This window comes from Vigna unguiculata, chromosome 11 (genome assembly GCF_004118075.2).
Source record: "Vigna unguiculata cultivar IT97K-499-35 chromosome 11, ASM411807v1, whole genome shotgun sequence".
Taxonomy (NCBI): Eukaryota; Viridiplantae; Streptophyta; class Magnoliopsida; order Fabales; family Fabaceae; genus Vigna; species Vigna unguiculata.
Genome location: NC_040289.1, coordinates 23,458,705 through 23,479,506, shown reverse-complemented (window position 1 = coordinate 23,479,506; position 20,802 = coordinate 23,458,705). Strand labels below are relative to the sequence as shown.

General features: G+C 34.5%; 4 protein-coding genes across 9 annotated transcripts; 3 read left to right on the top strand and 1 right to left on the bottom strand.

Moving 5' to 3' along the window:
* The first annotated feature begins 924 nt into the window (after positions 1–924).
* On the top strand, positions 925–11,336 carry LOC114168792 (disease resistance protein TAO1-like). Of its 6 annotated transcripts, XM_028053742.1 has the most exons (9): positions 925–1,069; positions 1,650–2,278; positions 2,378–2,656; positions 2,910–3,680; positions 3,758–3,938; positions 4,074–4,381; positions 4,581–4,621; positions 10,819–10,872; positions 10,956–11,336. In XM_028053742.1, exons 1-6 carry the CDS (start codon positions 1,057–1,059, stop codon positions 4,307–4,309), a joined length of 2,109 nt encoding a protein of 702 aa, XP_027909543.1. In that variant the 5' UTR covers positions 925–1,056; the 3' UTR covers positions 4,310–4,381; positions 4,581–4,621; positions 10,819–10,872; positions 10,956–11,336. The 6 variants fall into 6 exon arrangements, with proteins under 6 accessions (XP_027909543.1, XP_027909544.1, XP_027909545.1 ...); XM_028053743.1 differs by lacking the exon at positions 3,758–3,938 and having other exon boundaries at positions 4,091–4,381; XM_028053744.1 differs by having other exon boundaries at positions 4,091–4,621.
* A 5,449-nt stretch (positions 11,337–16,785) lies between these two features.
* Positions 16,786–17,878, bottom strand: LOC114170270. Its single transcript, XM_028055755.1, has 5 exons — positions 17,635–17,878; positions 17,412–17,548; positions 17,237–17,338; positions 17,092–17,148; positions 16,786–17,001 (listed from the first exon to the last, which is right to left on the bottom strand). The coding sequence occupies exons 1-5, from the start codon at positions 17,876–17,878 to the stop codon at positions 16,786–16,788; spliced, it is 756 nt and encodes a 251-aa protein (XP_027911556.1).
* A 735-nt stretch (positions 17,879–18,613) lies between these two features.
* Positions 18,614–19,843, top strand: LOC114170269 (protein FAR1-RELATED SEQUENCE 5-like). Its single transcript, XM_028055754.1, has 2 exons — positions 18,614–19,490; positions 19,716–19,843. Exons 1-2 carry the CDS (start codon positions 18,614–18,616, stop codon positions 19,841–19,843), a joined length of 1,005 nt encoding a protein of 334 aa, XP_027911555.1.
* Positions 19,844–19,912: 69 nt separating this feature from the next.
* On the top strand, positions 19,913–20,413 carry LOC114170268 (protein FAR1-RELATED SEQUENCE 9-like). The gene has a single exon (XM_028055753.1). The coding sequence runs from the start codon at positions 19,913–19,915 to the stop codon at positions 20,411–20,413; it is 501 nt and encodes a 166-aa protein (XP_027911554.1).
* The last annotated feature ends 389 nt before the right edge of the window (positions 20,414–20,802 follow it).

The following is a 20,802-nucleotide window of genomic DNA, read 5'->3' as shown; positions in this document are numbered from 1 at the left end:
GAAAGAAGATGATATTTTCTTTAGTAAATACAAGCATGCATGTACGTATTTAAACACCTTTCACTTGAGATTGAGAAATAGAATATATTTTTTCTTTTTTTATGGTGTTCCTTGCACATCATTCAGCTAATAAAGTTGTTATATTATTGGTATGTTAGGAGTAAGTAGATGCTCTGATATAATTTCATTATCTCAAATAGTTTTTTAAAATGGCGGAGTATTTCAAGCAGTTATGTGCATATTAAAAAACAACTATGATTGCCGACACTAACGTATATAGTTCATTACATTTATTTTATAATAATTTCAAGGAAACTCTGAAAGAAACTCCGACGAATGTTTTGCAGTATTTTAAAAATAATATCACACTCAGTAAGAATTTCAACGTAACAACAGATTTATTAAACAGAATGTATATTATATAGAAATTATTCCGATGAGTCACACTCCTACAAACACGTCTTCCAATTACGCGTTTTGTAATTTGTTTATAAAATACTTGACTCTGATTGACCCCTTGAGAGTACTATTAAATACGCACATTAATCTTTAAAGCAGGTGACTCTTCACCTTCTGCAATGGCTGCCAACAAAAGTCAACGCATCTCTTCATCACACACCAAGAATTTTGACGTCTTTGTTAGCTTTAGAGGTGAAGATACTCGTAACGGTTTCACAAATCATCTTTTTGCAGCTCTTCAAAGAAAAGGAGTTCTTGCCTTCAGAGATGACCAAACAATCCAGAAAGGGCACTTCTTGGAGTCTGAACTCTTGCACGCAATTGAAGGATCACAAGTTTTCGTTGTTGTCTTCTCAAAGGACTATGCATCATCCACATGGTGCATGAAAGAGCTTACAAAGATCGTCGATTGGGTTGAATTAACTGGTCGAAGTTTGCTCCCTATTTTCTTTGATGTTACTCCCTCTGAGGTCCGAAATCAGAGTGGAGAGTTTTCAAAAGCTTTTGCTGAACACGAAGAACGGTTCAAAGATGACTTAGAAATGGTAAAAAAATGGAGGGAAGCTCTCAAAACAAGTTGCGATCGTTGTGGGTGGGATGTGCAAAATAAGTAAGTACACATAGCCATATGTTTATGTTATATATTGTATTTAGTTTTTCAAAAGTCTTAACAAAACACTCAATTATGATTGAACTTTGGACGCATAGGCAACAATATGAAGAAATTGAAAACGTTGTTGAAGAGGTAATCAACTTATTGGGTCGTAATCAAATTTGGAATTTTGGAGATGATTTAGTTGACATTCATTCTCGTGTTAAGCAATTGGAAGAACTTCTAGATCTGAGTGCTAATGATACTGTTCGCCTTGTGGGAATTTGTGGGATGGGGGGAATAGGAAAGACCACACTTGCAACTGCATTGTTCAATAAAATCTCTCCTCAATTCAATGCTTGTTGTTACCTTGATGATTTAAGCAAAATTTATTGTAATTTTGGAGCAGCAAGTGCACAAAAACAACTTCTTTGTCAAGCTCTAAATCAAGGAAATATGGAGATACACAATGTTTCCCATGGAGCTATGTTGATAAGAACTAGACTATGTCACTTAAAAACGCTTGTTGTTGTTGATAATGTCGATAAAGTTGAACAATTAAAGAAATTGGGTTTGCAATCTGAATATCTGGTTGCAGGGAGTAGAATCATCATAATTTCTAGAAATTGTCATATCTTACAAAATTATGGAGTAAATGAAGTTTACAAAGTTCAAGTCTTAGATGATACTCAATCTCTTCAATTACTTTGCAAGAAAGCTTTCAAATCGAATGATATTGGGGAAGAATATAAAGAGTTGACATTAGATATATTGAAGTATGTGAATGGTCTTCCATTAGCTCTTGAAGTATTGGGCTCATTTTTACTTGATCGAGATGTTTGTGAATGGAGATATGCATTAACTAGAATGGAAGAAAATCCAAGCAAAGATATCATGGATGTGTTGCGAATAAGTTTTGATGGATTGGAGAATCTAGAGAAAGAAATATTTCTAGATATTGCTTGTTTCTTCTCCAATAAGACTCACCATTCTTCGCAGCAAACAATGAAAAAACTTCTGCACTATCGACAATTTTATCCTGACATTGGTATGAAAGTTCTGATTGAGAAATCACTCATAAGTTGTCAAGATGGATATATTGGAATGCATGACTTGTTGAAAGAGTTGGGTAAGAGTATTGTCCGAGAAAAAGCACCCAAAGAACCAAGAAAGTGGAGCAGGTTATGGAACTACAAGGATCTCCAGAAGGTCATGAAAATAAACAAGGTAAACGAACTTTAAAATATGTTCTAAGCTTGTCATTCTTCATAAATTTATAAATTATTTAAAAACGATAATGATTTTTTCCTGTATAAAATGTTTCAGGAAGCAAAAAATGTTGAAGCTATAATTATTAAACAATATCCAAAAGAGTTTCTAAAAGCAATAAGAGTGGATGCTCTCTCAAAAATGAATCAGCTTGAGTTGCTGATTCTTAAGAATGTGCAGTGTTTTGGAACTCTGGATTGCATTTCTAATGAACTGAGATATCTAAAGTGGAATCACTTTCCTTGTATGTCTTTCCCGTCAACTTTTCATCCAGATCAACTTGTAGAACTCATTCTGCGTCATAGCAATATCAAGCAATTATGGGAAGGCAAAAAGGTACTATATATTTTTGGTATTTAGATTTTTATTTTCTTAAACAAACAAAAAGATGTTCCATCTCATATTTTCTTAGATTTCTTTTACATGGTTTAATTTTTTAATTTTTCTCTTAATTTAAATGTTGAAATATAAAGATACTTCACATTTTTTCATTAGTCTCTTAGATGCACAAATTAAAAAAGTTAAGGGTTATCTCTTTTAACCTTTTTAATGTTAAATGAAATTTTCCTGACTTATGTTTCTTTTACAGTGTCTGCCTAATTTGAGAAATATGGATCTGAGTCATTCCAAAAATCTTATTGAGGTGCCAGACTTAAGTGAGGCTCCACGTCTTAAGAATATTAATCTTGGAGGATGTATACAACTAGTCCAGATCCATCCGTCCATTGGTATTCTAAGAGAACTTCAACATTTGTATTTAAATAATTGCAAAAACCTTGTCCTTAATCTCATTATTCTTTTTGGGATCAGTTCTCTTAAGACCTTAGATCTTTCCGGTTGTTCAAAATTACTTAATAGTAAGATGTTAATGGAGCCAAGAGACACAAAACATTTGGAGGAAGTTGTTAAAAATAGAAATATCATCCAATTGCCAACATCCTCTGTATACGAATTTCTAATGTTGCCTTTCAAATTTTTCTACCCTCCAAAAGCTGAAGCTTCACTTGGTTTGGTATTCTCTTCTTTGTCTTCTGTCCCATGTCTGGAATATCTTGATATAAGCTTCGGCAATCTACTTCAAATTCCAGATGGAATTGGGAACTTACGTTCTTTAAGAGGATTAAATTTGGGGGGAAACAAATTTGTGACACTACCAAGCACCATTAAGAAACTTTCCAATCTTCAACATTTGAACTTGGAACACTGCAAGGAGATGAAATATTTACCTGAGCTTCCAACGATGAAAGAAGAAACAATTGATGGATACTACGGACAATTATTAATTTTTTATTGTCCCAAGTTTAGAGATATGGAACACTGTTATAGCACGGTTTTTTCTTGGATGACGCAAAATCTTCAGGTGACGACTCCATCCTTTATTTCGTGTCTCACTTTTTGTGTACATTATTTATGTATAACTGAATTTGCTTTAATCAGGTTTACTTGCAACCTAGAATGGAAATTGTTATTCCTGGAAGTGAAATCCCAAAGTGGTTCAATAAACAAAATGCAAGTACATCAATAATTATGGACCCATATGATGTTATAGATGACCCAAATTGGATTGGAGTTGCCATTTGTGCTCTATTTGTCACACACCAAGATCCTATGAATTTAGGTGAAATATATGATTTTCTCAATACTATTGCATACGGTGTCAATAATATCAATGGTTGTGGAAAATATTATCAATCAATTCCAATACATTTGACTACAGATCTGGTGACGGTTGAATTAAATCACTTGTTTATAGTGTTTTACTCTCAACAGGGATTGACTAGTCTTCTAAGCAGCCGTTCAAATACCATGCATGATCTTCATGGAATTGAATTTGGAACTTGGATTCGAAGTCCTAAAGGTTTACGTGTTGTGGTTAAGAATTGCGGATATCGTTGGGTATTCAAGAAGGATCTTCAACCATTAAACTCAACCATGTTTTTCAGCGGAAATTCTTCATCTCGAAAGAGGAAGTTTCTAACAAGTGACTAACCACAGAAAGACTTCAGCCTAGAAATTTCTTCTCAACCACCATTCCATCAAAGAAATCTTAATCTTTTTCAGGTAAAATTTAATTCAAAAATATTACGATGGTCATAATTATCATTATTAAATACTTTTTTTCCTTTCTTTATGTGATATATTAAAGTTCAAGTTTCTAGAAGTGAACAATTTTTCTTTTTTCTGCATGAAATAACTGAGGTAATCTAACTCCTTACATCAGTTTACTAACTAGTTGGTGTTTCCTTTGCAATTTTCAAAGGTGTGAAGATTGAAAGGTTAACAAAAGCTAAAACAGAAAAGGTAATAAATATCGGAAATTATGTATATTAACTTGGAATGGGATAAATTTTATATTATCTATTTATTGGTACATGTTTAGCACAATCACCTTCTTCAAGAAAATGTTAGGAAGACATATAGATGATTTGAATGGGCATTCATACCTTACTCTTCTCATTTGTATCCAACCAAAACACATTCATAGACAACCCCAATTTTCATCTACAAATTTTGACATGTACATACACTTAAAAAACAGTGTGCATTTCCAATCCCACTAAGAATTTTATAAAGTCTGATAAATAACATGAAAAAGAGACGGGGAATATAATTGTTAAAGATCCCCTCGGAATTTATTTCCCAATGAGAAAGAAAGACACGATCGAGGTTGTAGAGAAAATGAATGACTAAAGGATTCAATTCACAATCTCCAAAGAGTATGGCAGAGCACAATAATAGACATTAATTCTGTAGCTCCCCATCTATAATCTGTTCCATTGACCACTTTAGATACAGACCTTTAGCTAGAGGAATTTGTTCATATACTTATTACACTTAAAATAAACAATTATGCTGCACAGTAATTCAATTATTACATTTACGATTAGGTAGAATAGAAATGCGATTATTTAAATCTTTTAGTTTATACTCATTCATGACTAAAAACTGTTGACATTTCATGATCTTAAAGTTCTTCGTTCACTCACTTGGTCTTTTTAGTTATTCCTTGTCTGCTATAATTTTCTTTCCCAAGGACTGATCTCTGGTATTACTTGTGCTTGCTTTCTGTCTACCATGTCATACAATATATATGGATCGCTTCTTCCAAAGCTAAATTTGATAAGTGACCTCCCTCATATAATTGTTAATGGTTTCACCATTAATTAAACATCTAATTGTCTTTTGCATACTTGTGAACATCAAATCCAACTTTCTTCCCATGGGATTTTATTTTTAGACAAAGTAATCTACATTCCAGACAACTTTTTATTTGGGGAAAAGATCAAGCGAGAAACGAAATTTCAGTTTGAAATCAGTCGAACCCATAAAGGCACTAGTGAAAATTTTCCTATTGCATGATATTTTATTGTAAATTTGTTAAAAGAATTTGTAAGAAAAGACTTTTCCTACTATATTTTTTAAGAATTTTAATTGACAAATAATTTTTTTATGGATAATTATTTTTTATAAAATTCGTAAATATTTCTTACAAAATTTGTTGCAAAAAGTGTTTTATACAAAATATTTTGTAAAAAAAATGGCAGCAATTTCCTGCAATTTTTTTTTCATAACAAAATTTATAAATATTTTCTAAAAAGAAATTCAAAACAAAATTTGGAGAAAATATGAGGTTTTTTAGTAGTAAGGAAAAGGAAAGAAGAAAAAAGAAAGTATGAAGAGAACAAAAAGCCGAAAAAGGAAAGAAGTAACATGATGCAATCATGTAGCTGCATCGAAGATAAAGGAAAGAAGTGACCTGATGTTAATTAACCGAGGACTCCAACATAAAATATGGGTAAACCTACATAAAAAAAATGAATAATAAGGTTACAAATAAATTATAAGGTTGAATAAAATAATTAAGAGATATCTAATTTCTTTAACAAAATTAAAATGATATCTTTGATAATGGAATACTGGCTTGGAAATGGATAATGGAATAATCACCTGAAAATGGATAATGGAATTCTATGTAACATAATTTAAAAATATCACTGTTCCAACTTCATATCAATGCATTTTTCAAAACTTCTACATTATTAGTTCTCATATACAATCCCATGGACTACAACTTTTGTTCTGGCTTTGAGATCCTCAAGACAGAGCATGAACAAAGCAGCTGACCATCTTTTTTGCATAAAATTGCAGCCAATATTCTATCATTTGCATAAAAAACATTACTTCCTCTGCATTGAATTCCAACACTGCTTGAGAAAACAGATCCACCTTGGGTTCCAATCAAGAAATCTGAGTAAGTCCTTTTAAAAAAATCAGAAAAAAAAACAGAAATCAAACATATAAAATTGTGTGGATTTAAGTGCATAACTTGGATTTCCTCTGATACAGTTAAAAACTAATTAAAAATTAATACAGTTACATCGGATACAATACAATAACATCAACAACCACTAACACTAAAAGATAAACATAATGAATTAAGATGAACATAATTAATTGAAACAAAATAAAAAAAAATTAAAATGATATCAATGCATATCAAAATTAAAAAGAATAATCATTGTTCCAACTTCAACTCATTGCATTTTAACAGAACTCAATGAGTTCCAATGAGTTCCAACTTCAGACTAAACTCATGACTGTCATTTTGAGACATCCTATATATAGATCTCCAAAACCTACAAAATAGGTAATCACTAAAAATGTGAAATAATCATGTAAAAACAAAGAAATTATCATGTAAACAAAAATAAATAAAAAATGACCAAGTAGTGGTCGAATATGATCGAAAACAGAAAAAGCTAGAAATAAACCCTAAAAATGTGAAATCATCAGGTAGAAACAAAGAAATTATCATGTAGTGGTCAAATATGAAATAAAACAACAAAAACTTAAGAAGTAGTAGTCGAATATGATGGAAAACAGAAAAAGATACAAATAAATCCTAAAAACCAAAACCAAAACCTGATCGGAGATGATCGGAGATGATAGAAAAAACATAAAGGGTAAACAGTGAAGTCAAAACCAAAACCTGATCGGAGAAACCCTAAAAAATGTGAAATCACACTACAAGAAAATCTTCAATTAAAAACCAATTTTAGAAACAAAAAATAGTTAGTCATTATAGTAACCAATATAGATAACAATTTATAAAATTAGAAATTACTGGTTACTAAAATAGTCACTAATATGAATAAGAAAATTATAATTGGTCACTAAGTTGGTCACTAATTAGTTAGAGACCAATTTAGAAACTAAGTCATTTTGGTAGCCAAAACCTAGGTAGCTAATTTTTAGTGACCAATTTACTTTGATAGCTAAATCCATGATAGCTAATTTTAAAGACCAATTTAGTGACTAATTATATTTTTTCATTCATAATAGTAACTATTTTAGTAATCAATCATTTTTAGTTTTATAAATTAGTATCTAAATTGGATACTATAGTTACTAATCATTATTAGTCACTAAAATTGGTCACTATTTAGAAGTTTTCTTATAGTGTTAGCCTGTAAAAATAAAGAAATTATCATGTAAACATAAAACAACAAAAACTTACGAAGTAGTGGTCGAATATGATGAAAAATAGAAAAAGATAGAAATAAACCCTAAAAACAAAAACCAAAGCCTGATTGGAGATCATCAGAGATGATAGAAAAAACATAAAGGGTAAATGGTGAAGGCAAAACCAAAACCTAATCGGAAAAAACCTAACAAATGTGAAATCAGCCTGTAAAAACAAAGAAATTATCATGTAAACATAAAACAACAAAAAATTACGAAGTAGTGGTCGAATATGATGGAAAACAAAAAAAGATACAAATAAACCGTAAAAACCAAAACCAAAACTTGACCGGTGATGATCAGAGATGATAGAAAAACATAAAGGATAAACGGTGAAGGCAAAACCAAAACCTGATCGGAGATGAATATGGTGTGGGTGAGAAGAGTTGAGCGTGAAGAGAGTGAAAGGAATTAGGGTGACGACAGAGAGTGAGAGAATAGTTGAGTGTGAAGAGAGTGAAACAAATTAGGGTGATGGCAGAAAGTGAGAGAAGAGTTGAGTGTGAAGGAATTAGGGTTTAGAAAATGAGTTGACACGTGTCATCGCCAGGCTTTGCCACTTATCAAAAAAAATAGAGTGTTAGAAAATGCTATTTTGAATTAGGAAAATGATAAAGTGACTTCATATTCCGACTCCTATTTTACTCCATGAGGTGGCATGCATAGGTGGATTTTATATTTTAAAATAAAATTAATTTTATTAAAGCATTTTACTTCAGACGTGGCTTTTTTATTTTTTATTAAAACTTATTTCGTAGAAAGACGTTTTGGAGAGTGGGTGTGGGCGTGAAAATTGAAAGGGTGAGAAAGTAGGTTTTCTCTAGAGAGTGGGTGTGCGCAGAGCAAGCAAGGGTGAGAAGGTAGGTTTTCTTTGGAGAGTGGGTGTGCGCAGAGCAAGCAAAAATGAAGAAAAGGAAAAGAAAGAAAGAAAGGGAAAAGGAAGAAAGGAGAAAGGAAGAAAGGAGAACACCAGTGCAGTAATGGCTTTTGGCCCCGGTTATTTTTGATATTCTGCCCCGGTTTTAGAACCGAGACATATTGGGATGAGGCCAAAAGGGTTGATTTTTGGCCTCGGTTGTCAACCGAAGCCATAGAGGCGTTTTTCTGCTCCGGTCACGCCTTAACTGAAGCCATAGATCTGCTTTTCGGATCTGCTTCCCAGCATTCCAGATTTGCTTCCCGACATTCCAGATCTGCTTCCTAGCGTTCCAGATCTGCTAAACCGCGTTTTAGTTGGTTGCGTGAACGTCGTTTATGCAGATATGTGTTGATGATGTAGTTGTAGGAGGTAGACTCTCCGGAGAGGCTTCGTGTGAACGTGGAAGAGTGCTTCGTCAAAGGTGTTCGACTCCAGGCGCAGTGGTGGGCTGCGTTTCGTTCGACTCCAGGCACTACAGTGGAGGTTTCGTTATTCTCCTTCGAGGCATGGTGGACCTGCTGCGTTTTTCGTGGATGAGGTGCTGCAATGGCTTCATGAATGGTGGCTGGTCTGATGGAGGTGCAGGTGGCTTGGAGAGAAATGGAGTGACAAAGAGAAATGGATGAGGAGATGGAGGCAACGAAAACCCACAGACGGCGACGGCAGCTGGTCGGCGACAACGTCGGAACTGGTGGTGGCAGAGGGCGGCGCGACGTTCGTGCAGAGAGAATTGGGGAAGAAGACGTGTGTTGTAGTGAAATCGAAGAAGAAGAAGGGAGAAGATGATCCTTGCAGAGTTAGGGTTTTTGTTCCTTTCCATTGTTCGATTCAGCATCGTGGTTCGTAGGTCTGTTTTTTTTTTTGCGTTTCTCCACTACGCCAACAGTTTTGTGTTTTTTTTTCAAAATCGTCGTTCACCACAACATTGTAATCACAGAAGAAAAAGGGAAAAGACAAACCTTGCGAAGTTAGGGTTTTTGGTGCTTTCAATTGTTCGATTCAGGCGGTGGTTGGTAAGTTTGGGTTATTTGTTCGTTTATGTGATTTTGGTGCTTTGATAGGTGCATGAATACTAGTTTTCTGACTATGTTGATCAAATTTCTCTAATTTTTTTGTGATGACCTGTGCTGCATTTTGTGCAATAACGTGGTTTGACTCAATTTTTTGAACTCATACTATAGCAGTCAATAGTTGATTATGGGGTGATTCACTTTGGGTAATATGTGTTGATTTGTAATAATTTCTTTCATGTGGTTTCATACCCAAGTGGGTTAAACATGTCTGATTTGTTGGTGATGACTTGTGTGCATCCAAGTGATGACCTGTGCTGCATTTTTTGCAATCATGTTGTTTAACTCAATTTTTTGAACTTCCATATTATATTAGTCAATAATTGATTATTAAGTGATTCACTTTGGATAATCTGAGTTAATTTGTAATTATCTCTTTGATGTGGTTTCATAGCTAAGTTGATTACACTTGTATGATGTTTGAGTGATGACCTGTTTGCTCACAAATGATTATCTATGTTGAATTTTTTGGAAGCATGTGGTATGACTCAATTTTTTTTATCTTTCATGTCATACAAGTCAATAGTTGATTATGGGTTTATTAAGTATAGGTAATATGTGTTGATTTGTAGTTATTTCTTTCATGTGGTTTCATACCCAAGTGGATTAAACTTGTATGATTTATTGATGGTGACCTGTTTGCTCACAAGTGATGACCTGTGTTGAATTTTTTGGAAGCATGTGGTATGACTCAATTTTTTTATCTTTCATGTCATACCAGTCAATAGTTGATTATGGGTTGATTAAGTATGGGTAATATGCGTTGGTTTGTAGTTATTTCTTTCATGTGGTTTCATATCCAACTGGATTAAACTTGTATGATTTATTGATGATGTCCTGTTTGCTCACAAGTGATGACCTGTGCTGCATTTTTTGCATATGTGATAAGTCTTTTGTGCACGAGTGGTAGTTGTTCAAAGTGAGAAGAATTACGTGGAAGTAAATTTGAGTGCTGACATTGTGCTTACCTGGGGTTATGTATTCAGGTGATAAATATGGTTGCAGTCAGAGAGGGAAGTGATTTCAGTGCTGACCGCAAGGTATGATATATTTTGGAATTCAATTTATTTTGAAATTTGTTATAATAAAAATGACATAACTAAATTTTTTTTTATTGTTTCAGATTTTTTTAGGCATTCATGCCGGACAAAATTGATTGGTAGTTTGAATAAGTTAACAAAGGAACAAAAGTCATTTATTCGAGGAACACCATTTGGATGGATGGATGAGTTGAAAGAGTCTGTGAAAATATCTAGGAATCTTTTGAGTCCGTTAATTAGTAGGTGGGTGGAAAGATTGGGGGGGTTTCAAATGAGTACAAAAGTTGTTGGATTTACCTATTTAGATGTATGTCTTGGTCTAGGTTTGATGGTGATTGGTGAGAACATTGATTTAAACTAGGAAGGGTTAAATAGTGATTCAAAGAATTTATTTTGAGCTGCCAAAGTTGTTCATATCAAAATGGTATATGATTACATTTTAAAACATATTAAAGTGCTTTTTTTAGAGGATTTTGATAAGCTTTACGTTTTGTTAGCAATTTCTGAGTTTTTGTTGCCCAATCGTAGTGGAACAGTTTTTTCTATTTTGTTCAACATTGTTGATGACCTTGGTAGTATTGGGAAATTTAATTGGGGTCGAGTGGTGTATGAGTATTTGGTTGGCAGTGTCGCAACTGGAATCGCGACGGGACGACGAACCTAAAAAGAAAACAAGTTTGAAAAGAGATTTGGAGTCGCCACCATAGTTATTCTGGAAAATTATGGAAAACCATAAAAATAAAACAAGTCTGCGAAAAACCAGATTTTGGATATGGGAGTCGGTTACACGTATGGAAGGTATTAACACCCTACTGCACCCGCCCGAGGGCGGTACCTTTAATTAAAAATGCAAAGTTGATGTGGTTTTCAAAATATTAATTTTTCCCAAAAATAATAAGACAAATAATACAAAAAGAAACAAAAATATTTTTTAATTTTTGGGCCTAACAAGGATTGAACTTGGTCCTACGTATTCTCATTCAAAACGAGAAATCAGGATTACGTAGTTCTTTAAAAGATATTTGTTTCAAAATGTTGATGTTTTTATTTATTTATTTTTTGTATTTTTTGAATTACTTGAAAATACATGTCATAAGACGCGAACGGTCGGACAGACACTAAAAGAGAAAGAAAACTATTTTTGGTATTTTAAAAATGAGTGCCACACGGTGCGGACGACCGAACAGACACTAAAGGAGAAAGATATATTTTTTTAAAAATAAGTATCACACGATGCAGACGACCGACCGAACAGACACAATAAAGTTAAAAAGAACATGTCATTAATTTTTATATTTTTATCTTATTTTATTAAAAAAAGTTAATATACAAGAAAGTGAGGTGTTAAAAAGCAAATAAGATGAAAAGTTTAAAATACGTATCCAAGAGCCAAAATAAAGGTCCAAAATAAAAAGAATCCAACATAAAATGAAACCAATACGGATGCAGAATAGTAAAAGACATACTGTATTGAGCAAAATATTGTGAGGTGTGTAGTGAGAAATGGGGTGCAACAAGGAAACACAATAACAAACAAAACATAAGGGGGTGCAGGGTTATAATAACGGGAGTGCACGCAGCAAAATAAGATAGAGCCCAATAAATACAAGAGGTGTATGAAAAGTGAAAACCAGGGGTGCACGAAGAAATGGTGGATTCTGGCCTGAAGCTTTCTTTCTTTCTTCCTCACAACACCAAAACTAGGGCTTCACAATTCCATCTTCTTCCTTGCACGAGCCATCTTGTACCAGCCACCGTCGTGAGTCCAGTAGTCTCCAGCGATACCGTCAACCAACACCGGAGCCTTGTCGGGATTGTCACAACACCTCGTCGTCGCTCCTCTGATTGGCATGCGGGTTTCATTCTCCTCTTCCAATAGTGTCGTCTTCACCGAGCTATGTTCATGGTTGTCGCTCATCGTGCCATCGTCCTTGCACGCCTCTGTTCAACCAAGCAACGCCATTGCCTCAGAAGCCTACAAACGTTGCATCCCTCAATGTTGCAAATTTTTGTTGGTCAAGAGTCTAATCGGCGCTGCCACTTACCCTCTCCTCCGTCGGCACTAAACCCTTTTTTTCCCTATTTAGTCAGATTTGGTTGTGGGTGTAGGATAAAAATGTGATGAAAATGGGTTTTGAAAAAAAGTGAAATGGAGGCCCGTGAGAAGAAAATGGATGTGGATGAGGTGACCTATGGGTGAGAAGGTGAATACGTGTTTGTGTGATGGTGAAGATGAAGAATATGGAGGTAGTAAAGAAGCATTGATTGTTGTTGTGCTTGTATTCTGTTTTATGTTTTTCTGCAGGTGGGAGATATAGGTGGTGTTATGGAGGGGAGATGGTGAATGGGGTAGCTTTTGGAAGGGTTGTGAATGGTGAAGAACAATAGCGACGGTGGAAGATGATGAAAATGTACGTGTGTTGTGCGTGAAAAGGCAGAGAAAATGGCTCTAGAGTGAATTATGGTGTAGGAAGAAAAATGGAGGATCGAGAATCCAGTGGAAATGGTTTGGGTTCAAACTATGAAGGCATTGTAGGCTGTTGTTTTTGTGGGTTCGAACTGAAAACTAAGAAACTGCAAAGGAAGAAAAATGAAGAAAATGAAGGTGGTTGATGGTGGGGGTTTGAAGGTGAGTGGCGTGATGAGGGTCCGTGAAGATGGGTGGATTTGCGTGAAGGATCTAGGTGATGATGATTCAGTATGGTATTATGCAGTGTTGAACTTGTGAAGACTCAGGTGCGGGTGGAAAAATGGAATGGAAGAGGGAATCCCTACGCGAGTTGGCGGTGTTTTTATTGATAAAAAAGAATGAAGGATCTGAATGATATTATGATCTCATGGTGTAGAGGAAACGTGCTGGAAGAGAGAAAGATTGATGATCGACATTTGACGGTTGCGTGTTGATTCTTGAGGGAATTCGCAATGTCGAAGAAGAGAACGACAACTTGTTGATTGAAACGAAGGAGATGTATGAAGGTTAATGCATGAAATCAATGGTTAATGCATGACATCTACGTGGAGAGGTGACAATGTGAGATAGAGTTGCAGCTAGTAGGTTATGCTGGTGTAGGAGAAAAAAAAAGAGCCATTTTTGCATGGTCTAGAAAATAAGTTGAGAGAGAAGACATGTGAGTGGCAATGTGATAGCGTGTGATTGGGAGAATTTTAGAATGCGAAGAGAGAAAAGGTGGGTGTGAGAATGAGAAACGTAATGGATCATTGGTCTCATTCACACATAAAATTAAAAAAGAAAAAAAATTAAAAAAAGGTGTAAGAATGAAATAAGATGGTGTGAACATGGTAGAAACTAGTTAGGCATTTAACGGGATGAAAACAAGGTGAAAAAAAGGAAAACGAATGGTGCAGGTACATAAAAAATATTTAGGTTGTTAAAGAAAATGAAAATGGATATGTATATTTAAGAAATTTAAAAAAGAAATGGAAAAGTTTGGTTTGAAATAAAAATAAAACGAAACTAGTAGTAAAAGAAACAAAAATAAAGTGGAAAAGGAAAATATAAACGGTGTAGGTAATAATATGATTTGGGCCAAAACCAAAATGTAGAAAACACGACACTTTTTTACTCCTTTTTATTTACTAAATCTTTTTTTTCATTTTAATTTTTTTTTTTAAAATAAATTTTATTTATCCTGACGAAATTGAGTGTTCACAAGCAGTATTTGTGAAGCTAAATTGTTCTTGATGGAGAAACAAAGTACCAAACACTTTCATATAGCTGGATGTGTTTATTTGTTACAGCTAGTGTATGTTAAATTAATTTAAAACTCGTTTGATCACTTTAAAATATGTGGTTATGAGTTTTGACTGATTTTGATTACAATTGTGGCAGTTATGGTCTTTTGACCATTTTTTGATTCCGAATTTAAAGGATTGTCAGCGCATAACCAAGTTTCCCAAAATCTTGCATTGGATGGAAATGAAAGCAGGGGACAATGTAATTAAAAGGAGTTTGACAAATAACACTGTAAGTTGGGTATTTTGTTGTTCGATTTTTTTTTAAAATGTGTCATCTATACTGATTGAAGGTTGTTGTGAATTGTTTCAGGTTGTTGCAGATGTTGCTGCCTTTGCAGAAGAGCTGACCAATTCCTTCGTTAAAGAAGGTTTTGAGGTATATGGACGTCGAAATAAGGGTACTAAAATAGTTGACTTAATTAAAGCTGTTGAACATCAAGAAAGTGTGCTTGGGGAATTGCAAAAAGAACTTGTAGACTTGAATGCAATGATGATTGAGAGGAAGAACCAACGCCAGCATCAGGAGGGCAAAATGAAGTTTTCTGAGTTGGGTGAACTAAGTGTTGGTTATTCGCAAACACCTAATTCCAACCACCTGAAGGGCTGTATTGAATTTGGCGATTCTGGTGAGAGGGGTCATGTGGAAGAAGTTCATTTTCCAAATCAGGAAGCACAAGAATCAAAATAGAGCAACATGTATGTGCAACGAAGGGATGGTCCTCGAATGCGTGTCAAGAGTATGGCAATAAGAACTCCTTTTGCAACATTTAGTGGGAGGAAGCGCCATAAGTAGTTGATTTAATAATTTTATGTTTGTTGTAGTTAGGATTTATATTGCTAACTTTGGTATTTTTTATGTTTAGACTTTGTGGAAGTGATTTATGACAATTTTTTTGTTTGGCTTAGTGATTGATTTATGAAATTGTGAGTGGTTTATGTGAAGTTATAGCTGAATGTTGTTCATCCTAATTTTCATTGAGTGCAAATAAAGTTTATAGCAGGTGAACAGTGAATACGTATGTGGTCAGAAATTTAGTAATATTGGTTACCACACAGATCACAAATAAGTAATTATGTGCAAGATGTTGTTCACAGGCCAACACTTAATATATGATTGATCTACATTTAAAAATCTGAGAGTTATCATGTCTTCAATACTTTACCAATTATAACACACTTGATTAATATATATTATGTGATGTACAACTTGCGAACTAAATAGCCCATACCAAAATTAATGTTCTTCAAAAAAGTTTACTCTAATTTCAAACCAGATTTTTTGTACATATGCAAATTGTTTGGACCAGGTCACTACTTAATAGTTCTTAAGTCATCATATAATTTGAATACAGATAAGAAGAATATCATATTGGAGTTGTGGATGAATTATCCCACACATAGTTTGTTATTGTTCACTATGTTTCATATACGCAATAAAAGTGTTATATTTCATTAAGTATGGAGTAGTTATTAAGACCCTTACCCAAATACCTTAGATTATATGTGTGTACAAAATGTGAAGCGTAGATCAGCACTTAATAGTGAAATGGTCACTATTTACAATTATCAGAGTTATGATGTTTTTCCTCTTTTATCAATAATCACACACCTACTTTGGTAAGGTATTTTTTTGTTGAATATACGTTAGTAGAGACCACGAATTTGGAAGGTGTGCAAAATGTTTATTGTGGGTCAGCACTTAATACTTGATTCATAACGATTTATTATTGTTAGTGTTGGCATGTATGTTATGTTCTACTTGTACCACAATTTTCCCACAACTTCATCATGGGTAAGTGAGGTTCATACTAAAACCTTTTTCATAGATTAAAAATTTTGAAGGTGTGCAAAATCTTTATCGGTGATTAACAATTATTAGTACATAGATAATCATATAATAAGTTTAACTGACAGTTATGGATATCAAAGTGATAAAATAAGTTTAATATCATAGATGTAGTAGATCCTTCCAACAGTGTCATGAAAATTAAAATTAACAACAAAAACACTAAAGTTAAAAATAAATAGCCTAAAAATTGAAGACATTTAACAGTCATGAGTTACGTAAGTGATATATTATCCAGAACAAAAGATTGAACTTTGGAGCTCTCCCCAAATCTCAAAACATGGAATATTGGTGGATGGCGGAACCATCCTCTACAGTATATCCTCCACATTAACAGTGTTAGTAGGCTGCACGTTGGGCTCGGAATTGGGTCCCATATTTGTGTTGTCATTTGCATTCGGATTGAAATTTATACTGGTATGGGTATTGGCTTCCACATTTTGTTTGACAACATAGTTAAGTCGCACCACAAGCATAGAAATTTTAACTTCTTCTTTAGTTGGATGAGTTATGTCATACTTGAAAACCTATTAATGTCATAAATGATTATATTGTGTGACTTGAATACATGGTATGAATTAAAAAAACATATATTTGTTTCAAGATTAGTTATTTGCCTTGACAATGTTCCTAAGTGTGATTTTGAGGTACCCAAAAGGTCTGAATATAGCAATCTATTCAATCAAAATTCATAAAGTTTTATGAGTAACTGTACATGAAGAGGAAAAACAATAAAGAAACATAATTTCATAGTTTACTTACTTCCTTCAACAATAATTCAAAGCCAACACCAATGTCACTACCAAACTCACGATCTGATAGAACTTTATTATGTAGGTTTCCCTTGGCTGTATCAGTAGGGTCCTGACATAATCATTTTCTACATAAGCGATAAGTAAATAATGGACTGCACCAAAATCACTAAATCAAAAATAACCTTAATAGTGATGAGCATATCTCCGAGGTCGTTTGGTTTGCACTCTTTGACAACACAAGCCACAAAAGGCATTCTATTCATTGATTTTCTCTTTGATAGTGGAGTTATATTTTTAATGTCTCCGTCGTCAACTAAACCTGGAAATCATGCGATATTAATTAATTAAAATTTTATCCTATAAACTTCAATCGCATTGGTTTTGTAGTAAGGAAAAAATGTTAACCGTGGTGTTTGATGAACTTTTCTGCCCATGTCCATCCATTGCTATAGAAATCTCGTGCAAGGCTAGCAACAACCATGTTGTTCAAAAACTCTTGTGTATTATGTGTTTCATTTAACTCTCTGTTAAGCAAAACATCTTGGGCATGTCCAACAGGGCTAGGGATGAAAGTAGTGTTGTCATTGCATCGTTCCAAAAATTCTTTCAAAACAGAATCATCAACAGCAAGAGCCTCCCAAGGATCCATTTTGTGAACCAATAGTGGTTTCCACTTTTCCACTTAATACCTAAGACGAAAGAGAAAAAAAATGGTGAGGCAATGATATTTTAACGTAATTAATGAGCAAGGTGGTGTGCGATAATTGAATGCACCTACATATTTGTAGTTCAAGTATAAGGATCGGTAACATCACCAAGCTTTTATAGACTTTAAAACATAACCCCAAATGAGTAATATGCCCTTCAATTGCTTTTTCAACACGGCAAATTTAAAGCTTGCTCATTTTGCTTTCTTTGAACGAGTATGCCCTGTTACATTGCTTTTCACCCACCGCACAGAGAGATCATTAAATGGCTTTTACTTCCTCCAAGCTCCTTCTTCAGAAGATATTTGCTTTGAATGCGGGAGAAACCAACCATGGCAAATCGTAATAAATGTTGAAACTAACATTCTGCACCTCCACAAAGAAGTTTCGTATATACCCGTCCAAAGAATCGAGGTAAGTATTGTTGTGGTAGACGTTGTTTGAAGGTGAATACATAGCTAGAAAACCTAAAACTCAATATTTTTTTTTCGTTGTTAAAAAATGAATGCATTTAATATTTTCTATAGTAAGGTCGTGTGGTATGCTTTTCAAAGGAAACTTACTAAAATGGACATAAAACATTATTTTGTCCTACTATGTATGTTGCTACATTAGAAATTGGATGATTATGTGTTAAATTTTTTCAAACCTAAGCGAGTTGTATGAATTACCTGTAGATGGATTACTTACAAGAAACCAACGCAATAGGTTTGGAGGACATCAATTTATTAGAAGAAGATGGGGATAGTGGAACTATCTTCGACGAGGAAGGCATTGATAAGGAAGACAACGAAAAGCACTCTGAGGATGTCGTTTCTCCGTGTGTTGGGATGTATTTTGATAGTGTTGACAACGTCAAGAAATTTTACAAAGAATACGCTATTAGAAGTGGTTTCAGAACAAGAATCAGAACTTCGACAAAAGACGATGACAATCAATTATGTTACTTCAAATTAGTGTGTTCGCGGGAGGGAAAGTGTGTGTCCTCCATACCACCTGAAATGAAGACACTGCCCACACAAAGAAAACAATGTCCTACGTGCATTACTGTGGTTAGAAGAAAAGATAAGTGGATGATTAACAGTGTGGTCCATGAACACAATCATGACGTAAGTCCATCCAAGTCAAGACTAATTCGTGGGAATAGGAAGTTGAATATGCAAGCCAAAAGAACCCTTGACATAAATGACGAAGCAGGTGTGCGTATTCACAAGAGCTTTCGTTCTTTAGTGTGTGATGCAGGGGGGTTTGAGAACTTATATTTTGTCGAAAGAGATGCAAGAAACTATATTGGTCAACAACGACGCGCTTTAGAGAAGGAAGGTGACAGACAAGCTTTATTAAACCACTTTTTCAGTATGAAGGAGTTGAACAAAGACTTCTTTTTTGAAATTGACGTTGATGTAGATAATCGCATAACCAATATATTTTGGGCAGATGGAAGGAGTCAGGCTGCATGTGCAGATTTTGGTGACATTGTGTCCTTCGACACCACATACTTAACTAATAAGTACGATATGCCTTTTGCACCATTTGTGGGTGTTAATCACCATGGTCAGTTAATTTTATTAGGGTGTGGGCGTCTATGTGTTGAAGACACTTGTACATTTGTGTGGCTATTTTGAAGTTGGTTGCGATGCATGGAAAATAAAGCCCCCGTAGGAATTGTCACTAATCAATGCAAGGCCATGCAAAATGTCATTGAAATTGTCTTCCCCAACACACGACATCGTTGGTGCCTTTGGCACATCATGAAAAAACTACCTGAAAAATTGGTAGGATATACCAAATACAAGGAAATCAAGCATGGTGTAAAACAATTGGTATATGAGTCAGATAATGCTGAAGATTTTGAGAATGGGTGGGCAAAATTCATTGAAAAGTATGATCTTCAACTTAATGAATGACTTTACACTCTTTACGAAGAAAGACGTCGATGGGTTCCTTGTTATTTGAAATGTCATTTCTGGGCAGACATGTCCACAACTCAAAGAAGTGAGGGAATGAATGCTTTCTTTGATGAGTTCATCAACTCTACTACAACACTCCAACAGTTTGTTGTCCAATATGACAACGCCCTTCATTCTAAGGTGGAGAAAGAGTGCGAAGCAAATTTCGCTTCTGCTAATACTACCCTTCCATGTGGGTCTCAGTCATTTATTGAGAGACAATTTCAAGATGAATACACTCATGCGAAGTTTGGTGAAGTGCAAAATGAGCTTACGTGTAAGATAAATTGTAATATCAAAAGTGTTGAAGTTCATGGTGGTAAGGCAAAATATATTGTTAAAGAGGCGTTGATATGGAAAGACCAAAGTGCAGACAAATATAATGAAGTTATATTTGATCTTGTGACAAAAGACATTGAATGCACTTGTTGGCTTTTTGAGTTTAGAGGAGTTCTTTGCTGCCACAGCTTGATGGTCCTTGCCCTAGAGGATGTAAAATTTGTATCACAAAAGTATATTTTGAGTTGATGAAGCAAATGCATATTGCGAAGGCATACTTTGATAAGAGCATCATATTACACTAAGAAAGACGAACCAACTATTCATAGGTATGACTTATTGTGTAAGAAGTTCTATGACATTGCTGAGTTTGCATGCCAAAGCGAGAGGGGTACAAAATTCTTGTGTTCCCAATTAGACTTATTATCAAGGAATCCTTCGTTATCTTGTTCCACTACTATGGGAAACTGTGAACAACCAGATGTGCACATTTCTTCTCCAATTAATAGTGGTGTTCACCAAACAACGATACAAAGTCCGATTCACGTTAAAAGAAAGGGTCGACCACGAGGTACAAGGATGCAATCAACTGTAGAAAAGATATGCAAAAAAAAACTGCGGCAGCTAGGAATAAAGAA

Bases quoted from the DNA above. Each gene is read 5' to 3' on its own strand.
- LOC114168792 (XM_028053741.1), top strand. The intron at 2,279-2,377 runs GTAAACGAACTT...AAAATGTTTCAG, and splicing joins AGGTCATGAAAATAAACAAG to GAAGCAAAAAATGTTGAAGC. The intron at 3,681-3,757 runs GTGACGACTCCA...TGCTTTAATCAG, and splicing joins GGATGACGCAAAATCTTCAG to GTTTACTTGCAACCTAGAAT.
- LOC114170270 (XM_028055755.1), bottom strand. From the start codon at position 17,878: ATGGATCCTTGGGAGGCTCTTGCTGTTGATGATTCTGTTTTGAAAGAA. The intron at 17,149-17,236 runs GTAAGTAAACTA...TTGATTGAATAG, and splicing joins TTGAATTATTGTTGAAGGAA to ATTGCTATATTCAGACCTTT. The intron at 17,002-17,091 runs GCAAATAACTAA...TGACATTAATAG, and splicing joins CACTTAGGAACATTGTCAAG to GTTTTCAAGTATGACATAAC.
- LOC114170269 (XM_028055754.1), top strand. From the start codon at position 18,614: ATGGATTACTTACAAGAAACCAACGCAATAGGTTTGGAGGACATCAAT. The intron at 19,491-19,715 runs GTCAGTTAATTT...AAAAATTGGTAG, and splicing joins TGTGGGTGTTAATCACCATG to GATATACCAAATACAAGGAA.
- LOC114170268 (XM_028055753.1), top strand. From the start codon at position 19,913: ATGTCCACAACTCAAAGAAGTGAGGGAATGAATGCTTTCTTTGATGAG.